This window comes from Stegostoma tigrinum, chromosome 15 (assembly GCF_030684315.1).
Source record: "Stegostoma tigrinum isolate sSteTig4 chromosome 15, sSteTig4.hap1, whole genome shotgun sequence".
Classification (NCBI taxonomy): Eukaryota; Metazoa; Chordata; class Chondrichthyes; order Orectolobiformes; family Stegostomatidae; genus Stegostoma; species Stegostoma tigrinum.
The window spans coordinates 28,805,369-28,823,078 of NC_081368.1; the positions used below are offsets into that span (position 1 = coordinate 28,805,369).

General features: G+C 41.1%; 1 protein-coding gene across 9 annotated transcripts in view; it reads left to right on the forward strand.

The window, feature by feature from the left end:
• The window catches only part of LOC125458672 (glutamate receptor 3-like), a 384,493-nt gene that overhangs the window by 148,385 nt on the left and 218,398 nt on the right, over nt 1–17,710 (forward strand). For all 9 annotated transcript variants that reach the window (XR_009446706.1, XR_009446707.1, XM_059651391.1 and 6 more), the window contains exon 4: nt 17,510–17,697. Coding sequence is in view for 7 of the 9 variants with exons in the window: in XM_059651391.1 (XP_059507374.1) it covers nt 17,510–17,697 (188 nt within the window). In the remaining 2 variants the exon portion in view is untranslated. The remainder of the gene's footprint in view (nt 1–17,509; nt 17,698–17,710) is intronic.

Here is a 17,710-nt window from a genome sequence, read left to right on the forward strand (position 1 = left end):
TTTAATGTGCCTGAAAAAATTTGCAACGACCACACTAAATGCTTGACAGTAGATCAGATCCTGGTGGAGTACAATGATCTGTTAACTAATTTAGGATGTCTTCTTGGAAAATATTATTTTGAAGTAGAAAAAAGCAAGACACAAATTCAGCATCTGCTGGTGAAAATTTCAGTTGTCTCAAGGTTACCCTGACAGTCAAGGTAGAAGGGTTGGAAAAGCAGGGGTAACCAAGCACTTACACAATGGATTGTCAATATGGTAGCAGTGAAATCACCTGGAAAGCTGAGAGTATTCATTAACTCAAATGATCTAAATAAAGCTCTGGAAAGATCTTTCTACTCCTGAAGACTGGCAAAGCAATTTTGCCACAACTTGTAAATGCGAGAATTGTAATTACTTTCAATGGTTACTGGCAAGTAAAGCTGAATGAAAGCAATAGTTTTCCAACTTGTCCTGGAGATCACTCAGGAGGTATAGATGGTTGTTCATGTGGTTTGGCATTTCCGTGGCTTCAAAAGAGAAAGCATGAGATAGTTAGTAATCTTCCTGAGTGAAAGTGATAATGGTTGATGCGCTCGTTTATGGGTGCAGAGATGCAACACAAGAAATCTTGTTGACCATAATCAGCATCTAGTGTGACATGTTACACAGAACTTGCCAGATAGACCTGAAGCAGAACAAGAAAAATTGCAATTAAGGCTACCCAAAATCATAAGCCATGTACTGACAGAAAAAGATCTCTGTTTGGATCCTAAAAAGCTGAGAGCTGTACCAGCAGTCAACTAGCGATAGGGGCAAAACATGGGTAGGTATTTGTTGAATTTGTCGACTACTCATAAAGTTCATACCTAATTTGTCATTGTATTGTGAACCGTCATGATAACACATTGCAAAACACACACTGGTATTGGGACACAGAACAAGAAACAGCATGCGCTAAAATCAAACAAATGATTAAGTTACCCTGCCGTATGATGCCAGTGAGACAGAAATTAGGCAAACCTAATGCTGCAAGGGCAAACAATTACATTTACAACCAGGGCATTCATACAGAGAAAGATTTGCACTCAGATAGAGAAAGAGACACTAATTGTTTTTGTTTGCTCATCAACACCTACCCAGAAAAGACAAAATGATGGCCAAATCAGAGCACAAGCCACTTCAAAGCATTTTCCTCAAGCCATTACTGAATATTCCAAAGTTCCTGCAAAAAATATTACAAAGCTTTGGTCTAGATGTGCCATTCAAGTGAGGGAAGCAGGTATACAGTGGTGACATGCTGTGGAGTGCAGGACTCATTATAACGAAAGTAGAGCATGCTACAACAGTGTAAAGTCTTCCAAACCCAATGTGAACCAATGGTTTCAGCCAGCTAAACCCAGTAAAGGTATTAAATCTAACAAGCAAACATTTAGTTCAGATCGAACAAATTACCCAACAAGATACAACAAGTGTTGCGAGGAAGGCCTATAAATATCAAGAACAATCCTGTGGTCACAAGAACATGGATGAACTGAAAGCCCAAGTTGACATATAGGACAAAAGAAATAGAGTCATTATCCCAAGGAGCTGAGAGGAGAGATGACAAAACACTCCCATGGAAAACCAAGGTGAAATAGCAAAAAGTCACTTCATTTTTAACAATGATTTGGAAGTCATTACTAGAATTGAGCGTCAGAGAGAGAATCAGGATACAAAGCTTTAACATTCTCAACAAGAGTCAACCCAATTGGCAACTTGGAGCTTGCATACAGCAGTTATTATCTCAATCATGCATAGTTACAGTGAACAATCGGATATATGTCATTGCGCTGTCAGGCATATACACACAAGTAGCAAACTGTTACTTCATTGCTGACGGCCAGTCTGCTCAGACCATAAATCAACAGTCAATCCCAAAGGTCTACAACACTTTAAAACATAGATGAAAGAACAACATTTAAAATGACGACAATTACTAATTGACACTCCCCAGGAAAGGACAATCACTCAGGTGAATAACACAAGACAATGCGCAAGTGGACTATTGAGACACTTAAAGACCATGAGCTTCCCAAATTTGGCTTTATTGTCAATTTCAGGGAGTTTAGTGGAGGATGCATCACCGTGAACTTTGGCAGGTTTTCTTGTGTAACTAGACAGCTGTCACCTCAGTAGGTATGCACCACGCCTCCACAGCACCACTCTCAAATTATCTTGAACTCAGCAAAATCAGAAGTGCTCTCTGGTGCCAGGACTTCACACCATTCATGTTATTGGCACTATTTTTAAAGTCAAATGACCTCCACCATCAGGAAGTCACAATAGGCATCCATCTTACAGTCATTTCAATACAGACACAGTACAGGCTCAACTGCTGTCCTGCGAGCTCATACCAGAGGTCAGTTACGACTCCTGCTGGAATGATCACTAACTAAGATTTCAAGTTGTTGCAGGTAGATTTTAGAGATGGGGATTGGTGGGGCATTGGTAATAATTGGAAAGGGGAAAAGAGGATCCAGGAAGGACCAAGAGTGTTAAAGAGTAAATGATCAAGGAGGAATGGTAACTGAGGAAAGAAGTCAAAATGACAGAGCAACTAGGAGAAGAATAGCACTCATTAGAGATGGTGGAGCTAGACATGGAACAATAAATGGGTACTGTGGACATTGACAATCTTCACCATCCAGTTTTGCTGAGAGAATCATCGAGATGCTCCTGGTTCCACAGTGTTTTTTTTTAAATTGCCTTTCTTCATAGAGACCTCCATTGATAACTTTAAATACCATTGGTTTTGTTGCATTCAGACCAGATCTTTCTGAACATAGTCATCCAGGCTCGTTATGTCTGCCTTCATTAACATATTTCTGCAGACCCTTCGGAGGGCTTATGCAGACTCACAAGACATATAATAGCAGTTTGATCGCCTGGTTGTGCATTGTCCAATTTTCTTTTCCCATGAGGTCAGAGTGTAGAAAGGCATCTGATTCACTATCATTCATTTTGTGGTTCCTGAAAAATCCAATTTTGCCTTTTTTTGACATTTCTTAGTTGAATAAACATATGACCTCTCACTCTCTCTTGCAGCTCTCAGTGCCTGGGGATGAGCCATTTATGCCAGAAAAGACTTGTTTCTAGGCTTTGACAAGCAATATAAGAGAATTATCTTCAATAAATTGGGGTAGAGTTTCTACTTTAAATTACAAATTACCCAAAATGTGTATAAAATTGCTTGAATGGCATGAAATTGAATCATGTAGTACTGCTTCCAACGCTGCTCGCTGTTATTTCCTCTTTGAATACTTTAAGGGTGGCTTTTCTTCAATATCTGAAAACACAGATCCCTTAAGGAGAAGGTCATTATGAGGGAAGGTCATTACAATTAAAAGCAACTCTGCATTCACCCCATTAGAAGTTTTCACAAATTGCTTGCTGGCAGGGTGATTATTGCTGGGAAATAAAATGGGGCAGAAGGCTCGAGATGTTGTTATTCACAATATCCTGCATGCTGTAGTGTTCTAACCTTTGTCACATCTGGCCCCATGTTGCTGAGCCCAATCTCCTACTAGTATTCAAAAGATGAAGTTATAATCCCTTTATTGCTGCTTGCTTCTCCCTTCAGTATTTTGTCCACTTATCCTACAAAAGATAGTGTGGCAAAATAGTTAGAAAAGATGATGTAGGAGGTTGGTCTGTGAGGGTATTACACAAGTTAATTGTGTCCGTAGTACTGTACTAAAACATCTCTTGTCTTCCTGTTCTTTTTTTCGTAGAATCCCTATAGCGTGGAAACAGGCCAATCAGCCCAACAAATTCATGCTGCCCCTCAGAAGACCATCCCACACACATCCATCTCCCTATGATTCCCATGGTTAATCCAGCTAATTTACATATCCCTAGACACCATGGGCAATTTAGCATGGCCAATTCACCTAACCTGCACATCTTTGTAATGTGGGAGGAAACCAGATCACCCAGCCGAAACCACACAGACACAGGAAGAATGTGCAAACTCCACACAGGCAGTTGCCCAAAGGTGAAACTGAACCCAGGTCCCTGGCGCTGTGAAGCAGCAGTGCTAACCACTGAGCCATTGTGCTCCTCTTGAATGTTTTTTTTCTGAAATGCTTCAGTATATCTTTATTTCGGCAATGAATATTATTGCTTTGATGATTGTGCTGGCTGGGAACATCTCCAAAACTCAATAATTTAAGACAGCATAGGAATATATAAGAATGAAAGGGACCATTATGATCCAATGGACTTAACTGACGCACAGCTAAAGTGGCAGGATCACTCAACCACCCCCAAGTTAATGCATGCACTCATTGATATTAATTCAATTCTCCCTACGATACTGGACTTACTAGTGTGGAATGTCAGTGATTGCGTGGCACTATCTTTGGGTGATCAATGATTTATCTGATGTCAGAAAAGGCTCACAACCTGTCCTTGCTACATGCTAAACTAGCTGATCTCAGCTCGGCCTAAGCATTTGTGATGCTAACAACTGTAATGTACAAGCTCAGGTCAATTTATTGTAGAATTTTCTATTTTGTTTTATTTTTGGGTTTGATTCCATTTTCTATAGTGCATCTCTCTGCCTTTACCTAACAAATCTGTAGTGCCAATATCAGCAGTATAATAGATGTAATATCCTGTTGAACTCGAGCGACAATCAATATTGTTACGAACAATAAATGAGGGCATAATCATTTTTTGACTGCGTGTTTTGTTAAACAACCTGCCACATTTTGTCTAGTTACAAATGATGATCGGGCTGACACTCTGTCCATACAATTATATAACACAGTAAAGAACCTCACAACCTCAGAACAAAAGCAGACAAAAAATGCAGATAAAAACATTTGTATTACAATTGAGCATCTTCATTAATAGATTTTCAGTGTGATTTTGTTCAACGAAATTGATTTGTTTGCCAACTGATCACATGATCGGTGAACTGGCTGGGAGGGGTAAGTAGGTCTGGTGTTGTAGGAAGAGTTAAATTAATATGAGTGAGTGCATGCATTAACTTGGGAGTGGTTGAGTGATTCTGTCACTTTAGCTGTGCATCACTTAAACCATTAGATCACCATGGTCTCTTCCAGTCTTGGGTATTCCCATTCTGTCCTAAATTATTAAATTTAGGAGATGTTCCCAGCCAGCACGATCATCAAGGCAATAATATTCTTTACTGCAACAAAATATACCAAAGAATTTTCAGAAAAAAAATCAGGAAAACAAAAGATGCTTTCATGCAGTACTACTGACAATTAGTTTGTGTAATACTCTCACAGCCCTGCCTTCTGCCTCATCTTTTCCAATTATTTTGCTTCACTCTGATGTGCTTACTAATGTCTTAGCTTGAAAAAGTGCTACTTCACTGAATGTACATTTATCATGAGTTTTGAAACCAGACATTTTTTTTGTGAAAAATATTCTTTAAAAAGGAAAATAACAGCTTAGTAGTTTTCTCCTTTAATGGCTTCCAGTTCTACTCCACTCGCTAAAGGTATGCTGTCTGGTAGGCTGTAGCCTTTTGTTTACATTTCAGTTAAAAAAAGCTTTTAAATTCTGTAGATGGGAAAATAGCAATATCAATAAGGTGCTGAGCACCATCTGAAATTAAGATCTCACATCAAAACACAAACCAAATAGCATGATACTGGCAATGTAATTAATTTTGAATTGTTTTTTATGGAGGAGGTCTTGTTCTAAATCACCCAACAGTTCGTGCATAATCACTGGCATGATTCAGAGTTGCAATGCTAGTACTGATTGCAAGTCTTGCATATAGCCCACAGCCTTAACTTAATTACAATTCAAATCTAAACAGCAAAATGCCTCCCGAGAGAAAGTGAGAGCATGTTTGAGTTTTTGATCTATATTACAAACAGTGTACATTTTCAAAATATCTCAATGTACTGACTGAATTGAAAGACATTTCCCCGTGGAGTGTTGTAAGCACGAAGCTGGTATTGGTTAAACTTTACAATTCAATTTAGCAGAATTGTGGAAAAATCTCTTACAAGCTTCATAAACTACTACTTAATGAATTTGAGGTATGATTAGTTATTCTCTCTGTACCATAAGGAGGTTCAGTTGGCACTAAAGTACGTCTTTATAATGTATTTTTAGTGCAAGCTTATGCAGTTCACATAATTGCACTATTGTTATTTTCTTTCTCATGTCCTGGGTAATTTTAGTTCTTGGAATACTTTGTGCAATTTCTTTTACACCGGATACATTCCATGACATCGCCTGATCAAAAAGGTTTTGCTAAAATCAACGTCCAATATCATACTTCAACTTAATTTTTTTTTAAGTTGTTGAGTATGTACATAATTTTAACGCATGCTGATCTGACATAATAGTTCAATATTCACTTGTCCAGAGCATACCCTCCATATTCAGAAAACCAATCAGCTACAAAAATGACATATTAATATTGTGTCTATACTTTTGGTGAAATATCCAACAGTTAAATAATAGGTAGCTTTATCCATTCACACTGTTGACAAATTGCTGATAAAAATCCATGGGGGAACGCCCCTCACTTTAGTCAGTACACGAGAGACATTTTGGAAGTAATGAAAAAAAAAACTGCCGATGCTGGAAATCAGAAACAAAATTAGAAATTGCTGGAAAAAAGACTCAGCAGGTCTGGTAGCATCTGTGAAGAGAAAGCAGCATTAACGTTTTGGGTCCAGTGACCCTTCTTCAGAGCTATTACAATAAGCCCTTGTTAGTTGTACTGAAGAAGAATCACTGGACCTGAAGCATTAACTCTGCTATTTCTCCACAGATGCTTCAGACCTGCTGAGTTTTCCCAGCAATTTCTATTTTTGTTTGTAAATATATACTGCTTGTAATATCGGTCAAGAAAAATTGAGACATGCCTCACTTTCTCTTGGGAGACCCTTTCCTTCTTTGGATTTGAATCTCAGCTCAATCTGAGTGGAGAGTGAAAATATAAATAAGGGTAAAAGATCCTCTCAAATGGACTTTGATTTAAAAAAATTAAGTAACACAGCTATTAAAATGTTACTGTCCTGATAGCTTACTTTTTATCTTCAAGAAACTGAAAATAAATGAAAGTCATTTTGCATCTAGCAATTCAAAAATTAGCTTAAAAACATGTAAATACACTCCTTTCGTGTATAGGCAGCCGTCAAAATGAAGGATGAAAGGCTCCAAAAACAGAATCGTTGAATTAAAAAGATAAAGTTGCAAATGCTGACAGTCAACAAAACCATCAGCAGTAGGGGTGGAGACGATAGACTATGGTTTGAGATAAACACCATTATTCAGTATTGGTGAAAGAATCTCCCAGACATGTTTGTTTACTTTTCTCTCTCAGATACTGACAGACGTCCTCTTATATTTCAATATTTTAACACATTTGTCCTTTTTTGCTCTTGGAGGCAATTTCATGTATTTTACTGTCAGATGTAGCATGTACTCAGTTGCAGCACTGTGCTCTGCTGCCACTGAACTTCAACCTCTGAAGTTTTGGAATTAAGTACCCTTACTTCCATAAGCTACCGTAATAGTGCCCACTCGTTTAACTATATAACCAACTGTGCTATATGTCACTTTGAAAAATAAGCACAGATCAATAATGTTTAAAGGGCTTTGCAATCTTTGTCAGTCTTTTGGATCATCCATCTCTCAGTTAACACATCACTGATAGTGACACCCCAGCACTGTCGTGACCTTTCAATTCTTTACATTCTGTATCCAATGACCTGTCAAACACAGACTACAGGAAACAGTGTCAAGTTCAGGATAGGGTTTGTTCTGTGATTCATCGGCAGCATTCATTTCACTTTAGTGACCTTTAACTGGCAATAATAGAGAAAGAGGATCTTCAGTTCTTCTGAAATTCTCCAGAGGGGGAATGACAATACTCGGACACAATGTGGCACCTATAACCGTGAGCTCTTTTCATTGCAATAATTCAGAGATTTCTTTCTTTATACTACATAAATGAATCACTAATGGATGGCCTAAAAGGAGAGTAACCAATTCTCTCAGTTTTATGTTTTTCTGCCTGCAAGATAATAATAAGGCTGGACAAATATTAACACTGTACTGCTGAGTTCTATTGTATCGTCTTTTAAATGCTCACATCCTCTTCCGACAGCTACAGTTTTATCCCTTTGAGCCAGGACTCCAGCTGTGTATTTAAAAAGCATTCCAGGTGATTAAAAGAAAGCTATTTTACTCCTCATAAATGGTCCACATTTGCCTACTAAGTCAGACCCAGTCATGCGTTCCTTAATGCCAGTCATATCTGTGTTGCAAACAATCGTGGAATACTAATAACACAGGATTAATATCTAGCCAGTGCGTTTTAAATCTAGACTGTTATCAACAGTTATAATAAGTGTACAATATTTTAACTAATTGATTCTTCCAAGAAAATATCTGAAGCCTCGACTTAAGGCCATTAAACAAGCCCCCTAGTTAAGCATCAGGTTGGCTCAAAAAGGACTAGATTGAAGACCCATAATTTGTCTAAGACATTAGTATTGCACCGACTATGTTGCCGTTCCCTTTTCCAGTCTGCTATTTGTCCTCTGGTTAAAGGATTGTTAAAGGATCTATAGAATTATTTTGAAGAAGCATTATTTTGAAGATACTCTAAAACCATAGTATTATGCTTCCACTTAGACGTTTTTAGTAAAAACAGTTTGGCAGTATTGATTGCTGAATGCTATTAGTTTTTTATTCATTGTTATGAAGAGTGAGTTTAACACTCTGCTCACCCCTCTCATAATATGGCTGTTTATAGGGAGGTGAGAGGAAAAGAATAATAAACTCGCTTGCTAACACAGAAGTTATTAGTCTGACATTCTCCTGAACTCCCAAGAAGTGTTGCCCTATCAGAGAACAAAACTACCTTTCCCACTGACTGTACAACCACTCCAATACAGCTGGAATGAAACAAAGAAAAGGCCTCACATGATCTTTAACTGTTACAATGCACATTTAATGTCATTCTCTCACCTTCTACACATAACTGAGCCCATTCTTCCTTCCCTGATGTAGCTTAATTCTTTTTTGAGTGCTTTAGTTGATTCTGCCATCCACCTCCAGGCAGTGCACTCCAGACTAAGAACTCGCTGTCTGACAAAAAATTTTCTCGTAGTTCTTTTGCCAGTAATTTGAAATCTATGACTCTCGTTCTCAGATCTTTCACAATGGGAGCATTTTTATCCTTCATTCTGAGGATGTAGGCATTGGCAACTAGACTAGCATTTATTACACAGCTCTAGTTGCCCTTGGAAAGGTCGTGGCGAGCTGCCTTCTAAGCTAATTGTGTTCCTTGGGATGCACCTATACCCATAGTGTTTTTAGGAAGTCGGTTCCAGGATTTTAATCCAGTGACACTGAAGAAACAGCAACATAGTTCCACATAAAGACGGTGTGTTGCCAGGAGGGAAAATTGCAAGCAATGGTGTATCTGCTGACTTTGTCCTTTTATGTGGTTCAGGTCATGTGTTTCAAAGGTGTTTTTGAAGCAGTGAGTCACTGCAGTGTATCTGTCAGTGGTACACACTGTTGCTATTGGACATGTGCAGTGGATTGACTGAATGTTTAGAGAGGAGGATCGTTCTAATCATGTAGGCTTCTTTGTTCAGAATGCTGTCGAGCTTCTTGAGTCTATTTGAAGCTCCACCCAACTGGGCAAGTGGATTAGACCAGACTTGTGCCTTGTAGATGGTGGACAGACTTAGGAGGACTCAGAAGTTCAGTTATTCAGTCAGAATTCCTAAGATTAGATCTGCTTTGACAACAATGTTATTAATATGGCTAGTCAGGTTCCGTTTCTGCTCAATGATAACCTCCATCATACTGATGATGAAGGATTCAGCGCTGATCATGCCATTGACTGTAAAATGGGAGATAGTTAGATTTTCTCTTGTTGGAGGTCATCATTGCTGGCATTTCCATGATTTGAATGTTACTGGCCATAGTCCAGCCCAAGCTCAGCATTCACCGTGTATCAGTATGAATTGCTCAGTGTCGGAGGAGTGGTAAATGGTGCTGAACAATGCACAATCATCAGCGAACATCCTCACTTTTAATTTATGATGGAAGGATTATCATTAATAAATCAGCTGAAAATCTTGGGTGCAAGACACTATCCTGAGGAACTTATGCAGAAATGTCTTGGAATTGTGTTGATGGGCATCCAACAACATGAACCAGCTTATTTCCTGCTCAGTAGAGAAACATAGAAGATAGAACCAGGAGGAAGCCGTTCAGCCCTTCGAGCCTGTTCCACTGTTCTTCACGATCATTGTTGATCGTCTAACTCAATAGCCTAATCCTGCTTTCTCTCCGTAACATTTGATACCATACACTCCACATGCTATATCCAGTCGCCTCTTGAATACATTCAATGTTTTGGCGTCAACTACAGCCTGTGGTAATGAATACCACAGGCTAACCATTCCTTGGGTGAAGAAATGTCTCTTCGTCTCTGTCCTAAATCGTCTATCCCAAATCCTCATACTGAGACCCCACATTTTGGACATACCCACCATTGAGAACATCCACTCTGCATCTACCCTGTCCAGTCCTGTCAGAATGATCCGCGCTCTGAGATCCCACGCTCTGAATTCTAGTGAAAACAATCCCAATCTAGTCAATCTCTCCTCATATGTCAGCCCCACCATCCCTAGACTCAGCCTGATGAACCTTCGCTGCACTCCCTCAAGAGCAAGAGCATCCTTCTGCAGAAAAGGAGACCAAAACTGCACACAGTATTCCAGGTGTGGTCTCACCAAGGCCCTGTATAACTGCAACAGCACATCCTGTCTCCAGCCAACGGAATGTTTTCCTCCTGATCTCCTAATTACCTTGGGGTTTTGATGGTGCTCCTCAGTGCCACACTTTTAGTCAGATAATGCCTTAATAGCAAGAGCAGTCACATATGCTCACCTCTTGAATTGAATTCAGATCATTTGTCCACCTTTAGATCATGGGTATGATAAGGTAAGAAGCTGAAGAGTTCTGATGGAACCCAAACTGAACATGAATTGGTAAATTATTGTTGAGTAAGCATCACATGGTGCCTAAAGAGGTCTGACTCTGATATTGGTGGGTCTGGCACAGGTGGCAGTGAGATGGTAGAGTTCTCCCTTGAGGCTAGGTGCTGGCATGAGCAGGGTCAGAAAGATTGATCTTCTGAACTTTTTACATCTTTATTTTTCTTATTTATTCCTACGACTATAATGCTGGACTACTTCTTTACTTTTCTAACTTTTTCTTTGTCTCCTAAGAATTTGATCTTACGTATCTATATTGTGACGACCGTAAACTCTTCGCTGCACTCATTTGGGTTCATGTAACAATAAAGCTAATTCGCCATAATAGCCTTGTTGATGGCATTTTCCATTGTTTGTTATTGCTCAGGTGTAGATGACAGGGTGATAGTTGGCTGAGTTTGTCCTGCTGTTTGTGTACAGCATGTACAGCATTGCCCGGTAGATGTTTTTGAACAGATTAGTTAGGGCATTGTAAATTCTGCGCACAAGCCTTTAATATTCCTGATGCAACGTTGTCAGAGCCAATAATCTTTGCAGTATCCAATGCTAGCAGCAGTTTCTTGACATCACATAAAGTAAACCGAATTAACTAAAGACTGATAATTGTGATGCTGCGTATTTTGAGAGGACACAGGGATAGTTCATTTATTCATCATCTCTGGCTGAAGATGGTTGCAAATGCTCTGCCTTGTCTTTTGTGAGGATGTGCTAGAGACCCTCATCTTCAAAATTGGGATATTTGTAGAGCATCCTTCTTTGATGAGTTGTTTAATTGTCCACTACCTTTCATGACTGGATGTTGCAGGACTGCAGAGCTGAGATCTAATCCATTAGTTGTGAAATCACTGGGGTCCGTCTGGGTCAGTTTTTGATCAACGGTAACTTCTAGGATATTGTTTAACAAGGGAAGTTCAGATGACATAAGAACAATTTTTAAAAATGTAATTCATAATGTAGTTTTTAAATTTACTGCCTGTAGAATGGCAGTAACAGATTAAATGCTACCACAGGTAAAAGTTGTGTTGATTGGTTGTCAGGTTGACTGATTAAGAAAGGCATTCACATGGAGAAAGCAATGGGGAATCACAGGCATCGCATAATCTGAATTGGTGCAAGGATTACACATATTCATTTTGTTTGCATAGAACAGGTTGTTGCATGAATACATGCCAAATCTAGAAAGTGGAAATGAACCATATTACAAGCTTGACTGCTTAACTGAAATTGGCTGTTCGTGTAGTTATTAGCACACTCGAAGTTGTTCAGCCAGTGTGGTTCAATTACGGATTCACATTTAACAGTAGACCTGGTTTTTTGCAGTTTTTCAAACATAGGCCAGTTGAGGTCAATCTGTACTCTGTTTAGTATGAATAGCCAGGGAAATGTGTTATTTTATTCAATCTTCCAGTCATTGGCACATATAGTCTTCTGTATGTCAGCACTGCAGTGACTACCACCTTTCAAACAGCAATAGCACTGAGAAAGTAAGTGCTTTGAACAGCACCCTGACTATGGCTGAAGCTCTTCACTGTAACTATTGAAAGGCTTCAGCTTGTCAGTTTCACTCAGTAGTCCTTCCCACAGTGCACTCACTTTGGAGAGCCTGGTGAATCACTGACCAATCGGAGAACTGGTGCCCTGGCTCTTTAAATACTGAATTAAAGCTTAAAACAGTCTTGACCAGATCTAAGGGAATTTCCTGTTCACTTCAGAACCTAGTTGGGAGAAACACAAAGGAGAGCTAAATTGTGTGGGGATCTTAATCTGATCTGATTTTTAGGAGTGATAATGGGAACTGCAGATGCTGGAGAATCCAAGATAATAAAATGTGAGGCTGGATGAACACAGCAGGCCAAGCAGCATCCCAGGAGCACAAAAGCTGACGTTTCGGGCCTAGACCCTTCATCAGAAAGGGGGATGGGGTGAGGGTTCTGGAATAAATAGGGAGAGAGGGGGAGGCAGACCGAAGATGGAGAGAGAAGAAGATAGGTGGAGAGGAGAGTATAGGTGGGGAGGTAGGGAGGAGATAGGTCAGTCCAGGGAAGACGGACAGGTCAAGGAGGTGGGATGAGGTTAGTAGGTAGGAGATGCAGGTGCAGCTTGCGGTGGGAGGAAGGGATGGGTGAGAGGAAGAACAAATTAGGGAGGAAGAGACAGGTTGGACTGGTTTTGGGATGCAGTGGGTGGAGGGGAAGAGCTGGGCTGGTTGTGTGGTGCAGTGGGGGGAGGGACGAACTGGGCTGGTTTTGGGATGCAGTGGGAGAAGGGGAGATTTTGAAGCTGGTGAAGTCCACATTGATACCATTGGGCTGCAGGGTTCCCAAGCGGAATATGAGTTGCTGTTCCTCCAACCTTCAGGTGGCATCATTGTGGCACTGCAGGAGGCCCATGATGGACATGTCATCTAAGGAATGGGAGGGAGAGTGGAAATGATTTGCGACTGGGAGGTGCAGTTGTTTGTTGCGAACCGAGCGGAGGTGTTCTGCAAAGCGGTCCCCAAGCCTCCGCTTGGTTTCCCCAATGTAGAGGAAGCCACACCGAGTACAGTGGATGCAGTATACCACATTGGCAGATGTGCAGGTGAACCTCTGCTTAATATGGAAAGTCATCTTGGGGCCTGGGATAGGGGTGAGGGAGGAGGTGTGGGGGCAAGTGTAGCATTTCCTGCGGTTGCAGGGGAAGGTGCCGGGTGTGGTGGGGTTGGAGGGCAGTGTGGAGCAAACAAGGGAGTCACGGAGAGAGTGGTCTCTCCGGAAGGCAAACAAGGTTGGGGATGGAAAAATGTCTTGGGTGGTGGGATCAGATTGTAGATGGCGGAAGTGTCGGAGGATGATGCGTTGTATCCGGAGGTTGGTGGGGTGGTGTGTGAGAACGAGGGGGATCCTCTTTGGGCGGTTGTGGCGGGGGCGGGGTGTGAGGGATGTGTTGCGGGAAATGCGGGAGACGCGGTCAAGGGCGTTCTCGACCACTGTGGGGGGAAAGTTGCGGTCCTTGAAGAACTTGGACATCTGGGATGTGTGGGAGTCGAATGCGTCATCGTGGGAGCAGATGCGGCGGAGGCGGAGGAATTGGGAATAGGGGATGGAATTTTTGCAGGAGGGTGGGTGGGAGGAGGTGTATTCTAGGTAGCTGTGGGAGTCGGTGGACTTGAAATGGACATCAGTTACAAGCTGGTTGCCTGAGATGGAGACTGAGAGGTCCAGGAAGGTAAGGGATGTGCTGGAGATGGCGCAGGTGAACTGAAGGTTGGGGTGGAAGGTGTTGGTGAAGTGGATGAACTGTTCGAGCTCCTCTGGGGAGCAAGAGGCGGCACCGATACAGTCATCAGTGTAACGGAGGAAGAGGTGGGGTTTGGGGCCTGTGTAGGTGTGGAAGAGGGACTGTTCCACGTAACCTATAAAGAGGCAGGCATAGCTGGGGCCCATGCGGGTGCCCATGGCCACCCCCTTAGTCTGTAGGAAGTGGTAGGAATCGAAAGAGAAGTTGTTGAGGGTGAGGACGAGTTCGGCTAGGCGGATGAGGGTGTCGGTGGAGGGGGACTGGTCAGGCCTGTGGGACAGGAAGAAGCGGAGGGCCTTGAGACCATCTGCATGTGGAATACAGGTGTATAAGGACTGGACGCCCATGGTCAAAATGAGGTGTTGAGGGCCAGGGAATTGGAAGTCCTGGAGGAGGTGGAGGGCGTGGGTGGTGTCATGGACGTAGGTGTGGAGTTCCTGGAGATTTAGCACCTTGCAAATACCACTCTGAGAAAATGTTGTCCTTTGTAGAGAATGACTGCTATACTGATCTTAATGAATTGTTAAATTTACAGATGAATATCGGAGAGGGAAAAGTGTCCGCATTGGTTTGGAATAGTGAAGGAATTGATGAATGGGATAGCAATAGAATGTTAAATTTGATCTCTGAATTCAATTGCAGTGCTAATATTCAGCGTATCATATCATTGCTGAGTGTAGGCTGCAATTACCATTAATTTATTGTTACAGGATTGCAGTTTTAGCTGTCTGTACTCTGTTTTATAATTATCACATATTTACTCTAATATTAGTATCATACAGTTGTACTCACATTTAATAGTTCTGGGAGCTACTTGCATTATAATCGCATAAATTATTATTATTGGTATTTGTGTACCAGGAAAATCACAAAATGTGAGAGGTAGAGCCGTACTTTAATAAAGAATGTCAAGAGCTTGTATATGCTATTATTTTCTTTTAAAGAGCTATTAACTTGAAAACAATCTTAATAACTCAGTGGAACAATGAGAAGACGCACTTTATTCATAGCAATCCAGATTGAAAACAAAACTATGGATTGAATCCTATAGGATTGTGCATGACATAGGCTGAGCTGAAATATGTTTCAGAATTGGATGACACGTCGTGTGAGGCTAATCTCAATATTGGGAGCATCTCATTGCATTTGTATGCTTTTTCTAAGCAGTGTGACAAGTTTCTCACCAAACAGCAACAGTTCCCAATTAAGGCAGATTATAGCTTATTAAACACCTTACTAATGACACACCTTACCTCATTAATACTAAGCTTCCTATCTTATTGAACATGACAAACAAGCTGGCTGTAAAATTTTCTCAACATGGAAATCAGCGCAGGTACATTAAGTCATGGGCAGACTCTAATATCAATTCAGGGCCTTAAACATAATCAGTCAGCCACTCGGGGCATTCAGAGTCAGGATTCTCTCATATAAGGAGAGAAGGGCTGAATTTCAGGCAGCCCACTACCCATCTTTTCTTTGATACCCCATTGTGGGCTGTTTGCCTCCTGGAATGAGAGATAGCAGAGAAGGTATTACGGGAGTTGAAAGTGTGTGGCACAGATGGTATTTTTGGTGAAGGTGGAGAGGTGTACCTCGCAAGTGAGTAGGCAGCACAGAGGGTATGCAATGAGAGCGGTGTCAAGGGTTGGGGTGGATGAGAATGAGTGAGGAAAGATGTAGGAGATATTGGTGAGAGTGTAGAGCATGAGCCTTGGTGGGATGTGGGAACAGTAGTAGAGATAGGACAAGTGTGAGGTATCAGAGAGAAGATTGTGGCATTTATGCTGGTGGAATGCATTAGTTCATTGACCACCTTCTTAAGGTGCTTGGCATTCCTCCAGATGGCTGAGACTGCACTGACCCGTATTGCACTCACCAGTACCTCACCCATCCAGCAGGAACTTTGGGTCCCTGCCCACATACTGCCTACATGTTGTGAGCCAAATGTCAGGAAACATGCAGGACAGCTCTGGACTGACTGTTTTCCAGGTGCACAGCTAGCTTTTAAACATGGTGCGGGAGTGAAGGGTGCAAACGTTTTAGCAAATAACTGCTGAATGGTGAATTATTCTGGAAGTGATTCCTGGTAAAATGGGGATGGAATCAGGAGTGAGGGACAGCACTGAGATGAGTTAGTGAGATACATTCGATAAGAAACTTGATAAATCTCACTGGCCCCTGCGGTAAGTATCCCTCAAAAAAATTCACAGCGAACTGCAACAATCTGAAAAAAGGCATGAAATTAAGCTCTATGCTTTAATTACTGGTCTGACATTGAGACATTCAGGAGGGAATTGGATAATTATTGGATAGATACAGTGTGGGAATAAAGCAGGAGATTGTCATTAAGTAACTTCATGTGCTGGTACAGGCATTACGGGCCAAATGGTCTCCTTTTGTGCGACAACATTTCTGCCACAAACAGAAAATAAAGATGACATTCAGGTAGAGAAGAAGAGGTTGTCCAGTGCCAGTCTTTTAACAAGGATCCAGAACATAAATTGGTAAAACTCTCTGAACTAGCATAAATGAAACAAAAACAAAATTGCTGTGAAAGCTCAGCAAGTCTGACAGAATCTGTGAAGGAAAAAGAGAGTTAACGTTTCAGGTCCAGTGACCCTTTCTCAGAACTCAGTTCTGATTTAGGGCATTCGCAGTTCTTTTGGTTTTTAATAAGCAAAAATGAAAGATAGTTTCATGTCAGACGTGCAGAGATGGCCATTTTTATACGTTGAAACTTGTTCAGTCCGAGGGGTTTAATGGACGGCTGTAAAAGGTGAAGGAGACTCTGACATAAAAATGTTGAGCGCAACTTGCTAATGCCCAAATTTCGGCATTCTGTTAAGCACGCAATTAACCTACGCCTAGATGATACATGTCTCTGAACTCAAATCCAGTGGAAAGCCTTAGGTTTGCTTTACAGTACAAAGCTCTCATTTTGACCAACCAAGATATTTGTTCAGTGATGTGCAGCACAAATCTGGAGTAAAGCTCTTCAACAAAACCTGGAGCATTTGACATTGTAAACAAAAATGTTCTGCGAGATTGGGTTCAGCAGCTTCGACCGGCTCAAAGGATACAACTGGAAAGTGTTGCAAACTACCAAATAACAATCTCTATAAAATCCATCTTCAGAAATAATTCAGTGCTTCATTCTTAAATGTATGTTTCTTTTCTTTTGTCAGGATATTCCATCCTTCAGGTTATCATGGAAGCTGCCGTTCAGAATAACTGGCAAGTTACAGCAAAATCAGTTGGAAGCATCACTGATGTGATGGAATATAGAAGAATCTTTGAGGAAATGGACAAAAGACAAGAAAGAAGATATTTAATAGACTGTGAACTAAATAGACTAAATGCTATTCTGGATCAGGTAATTGCCGTTT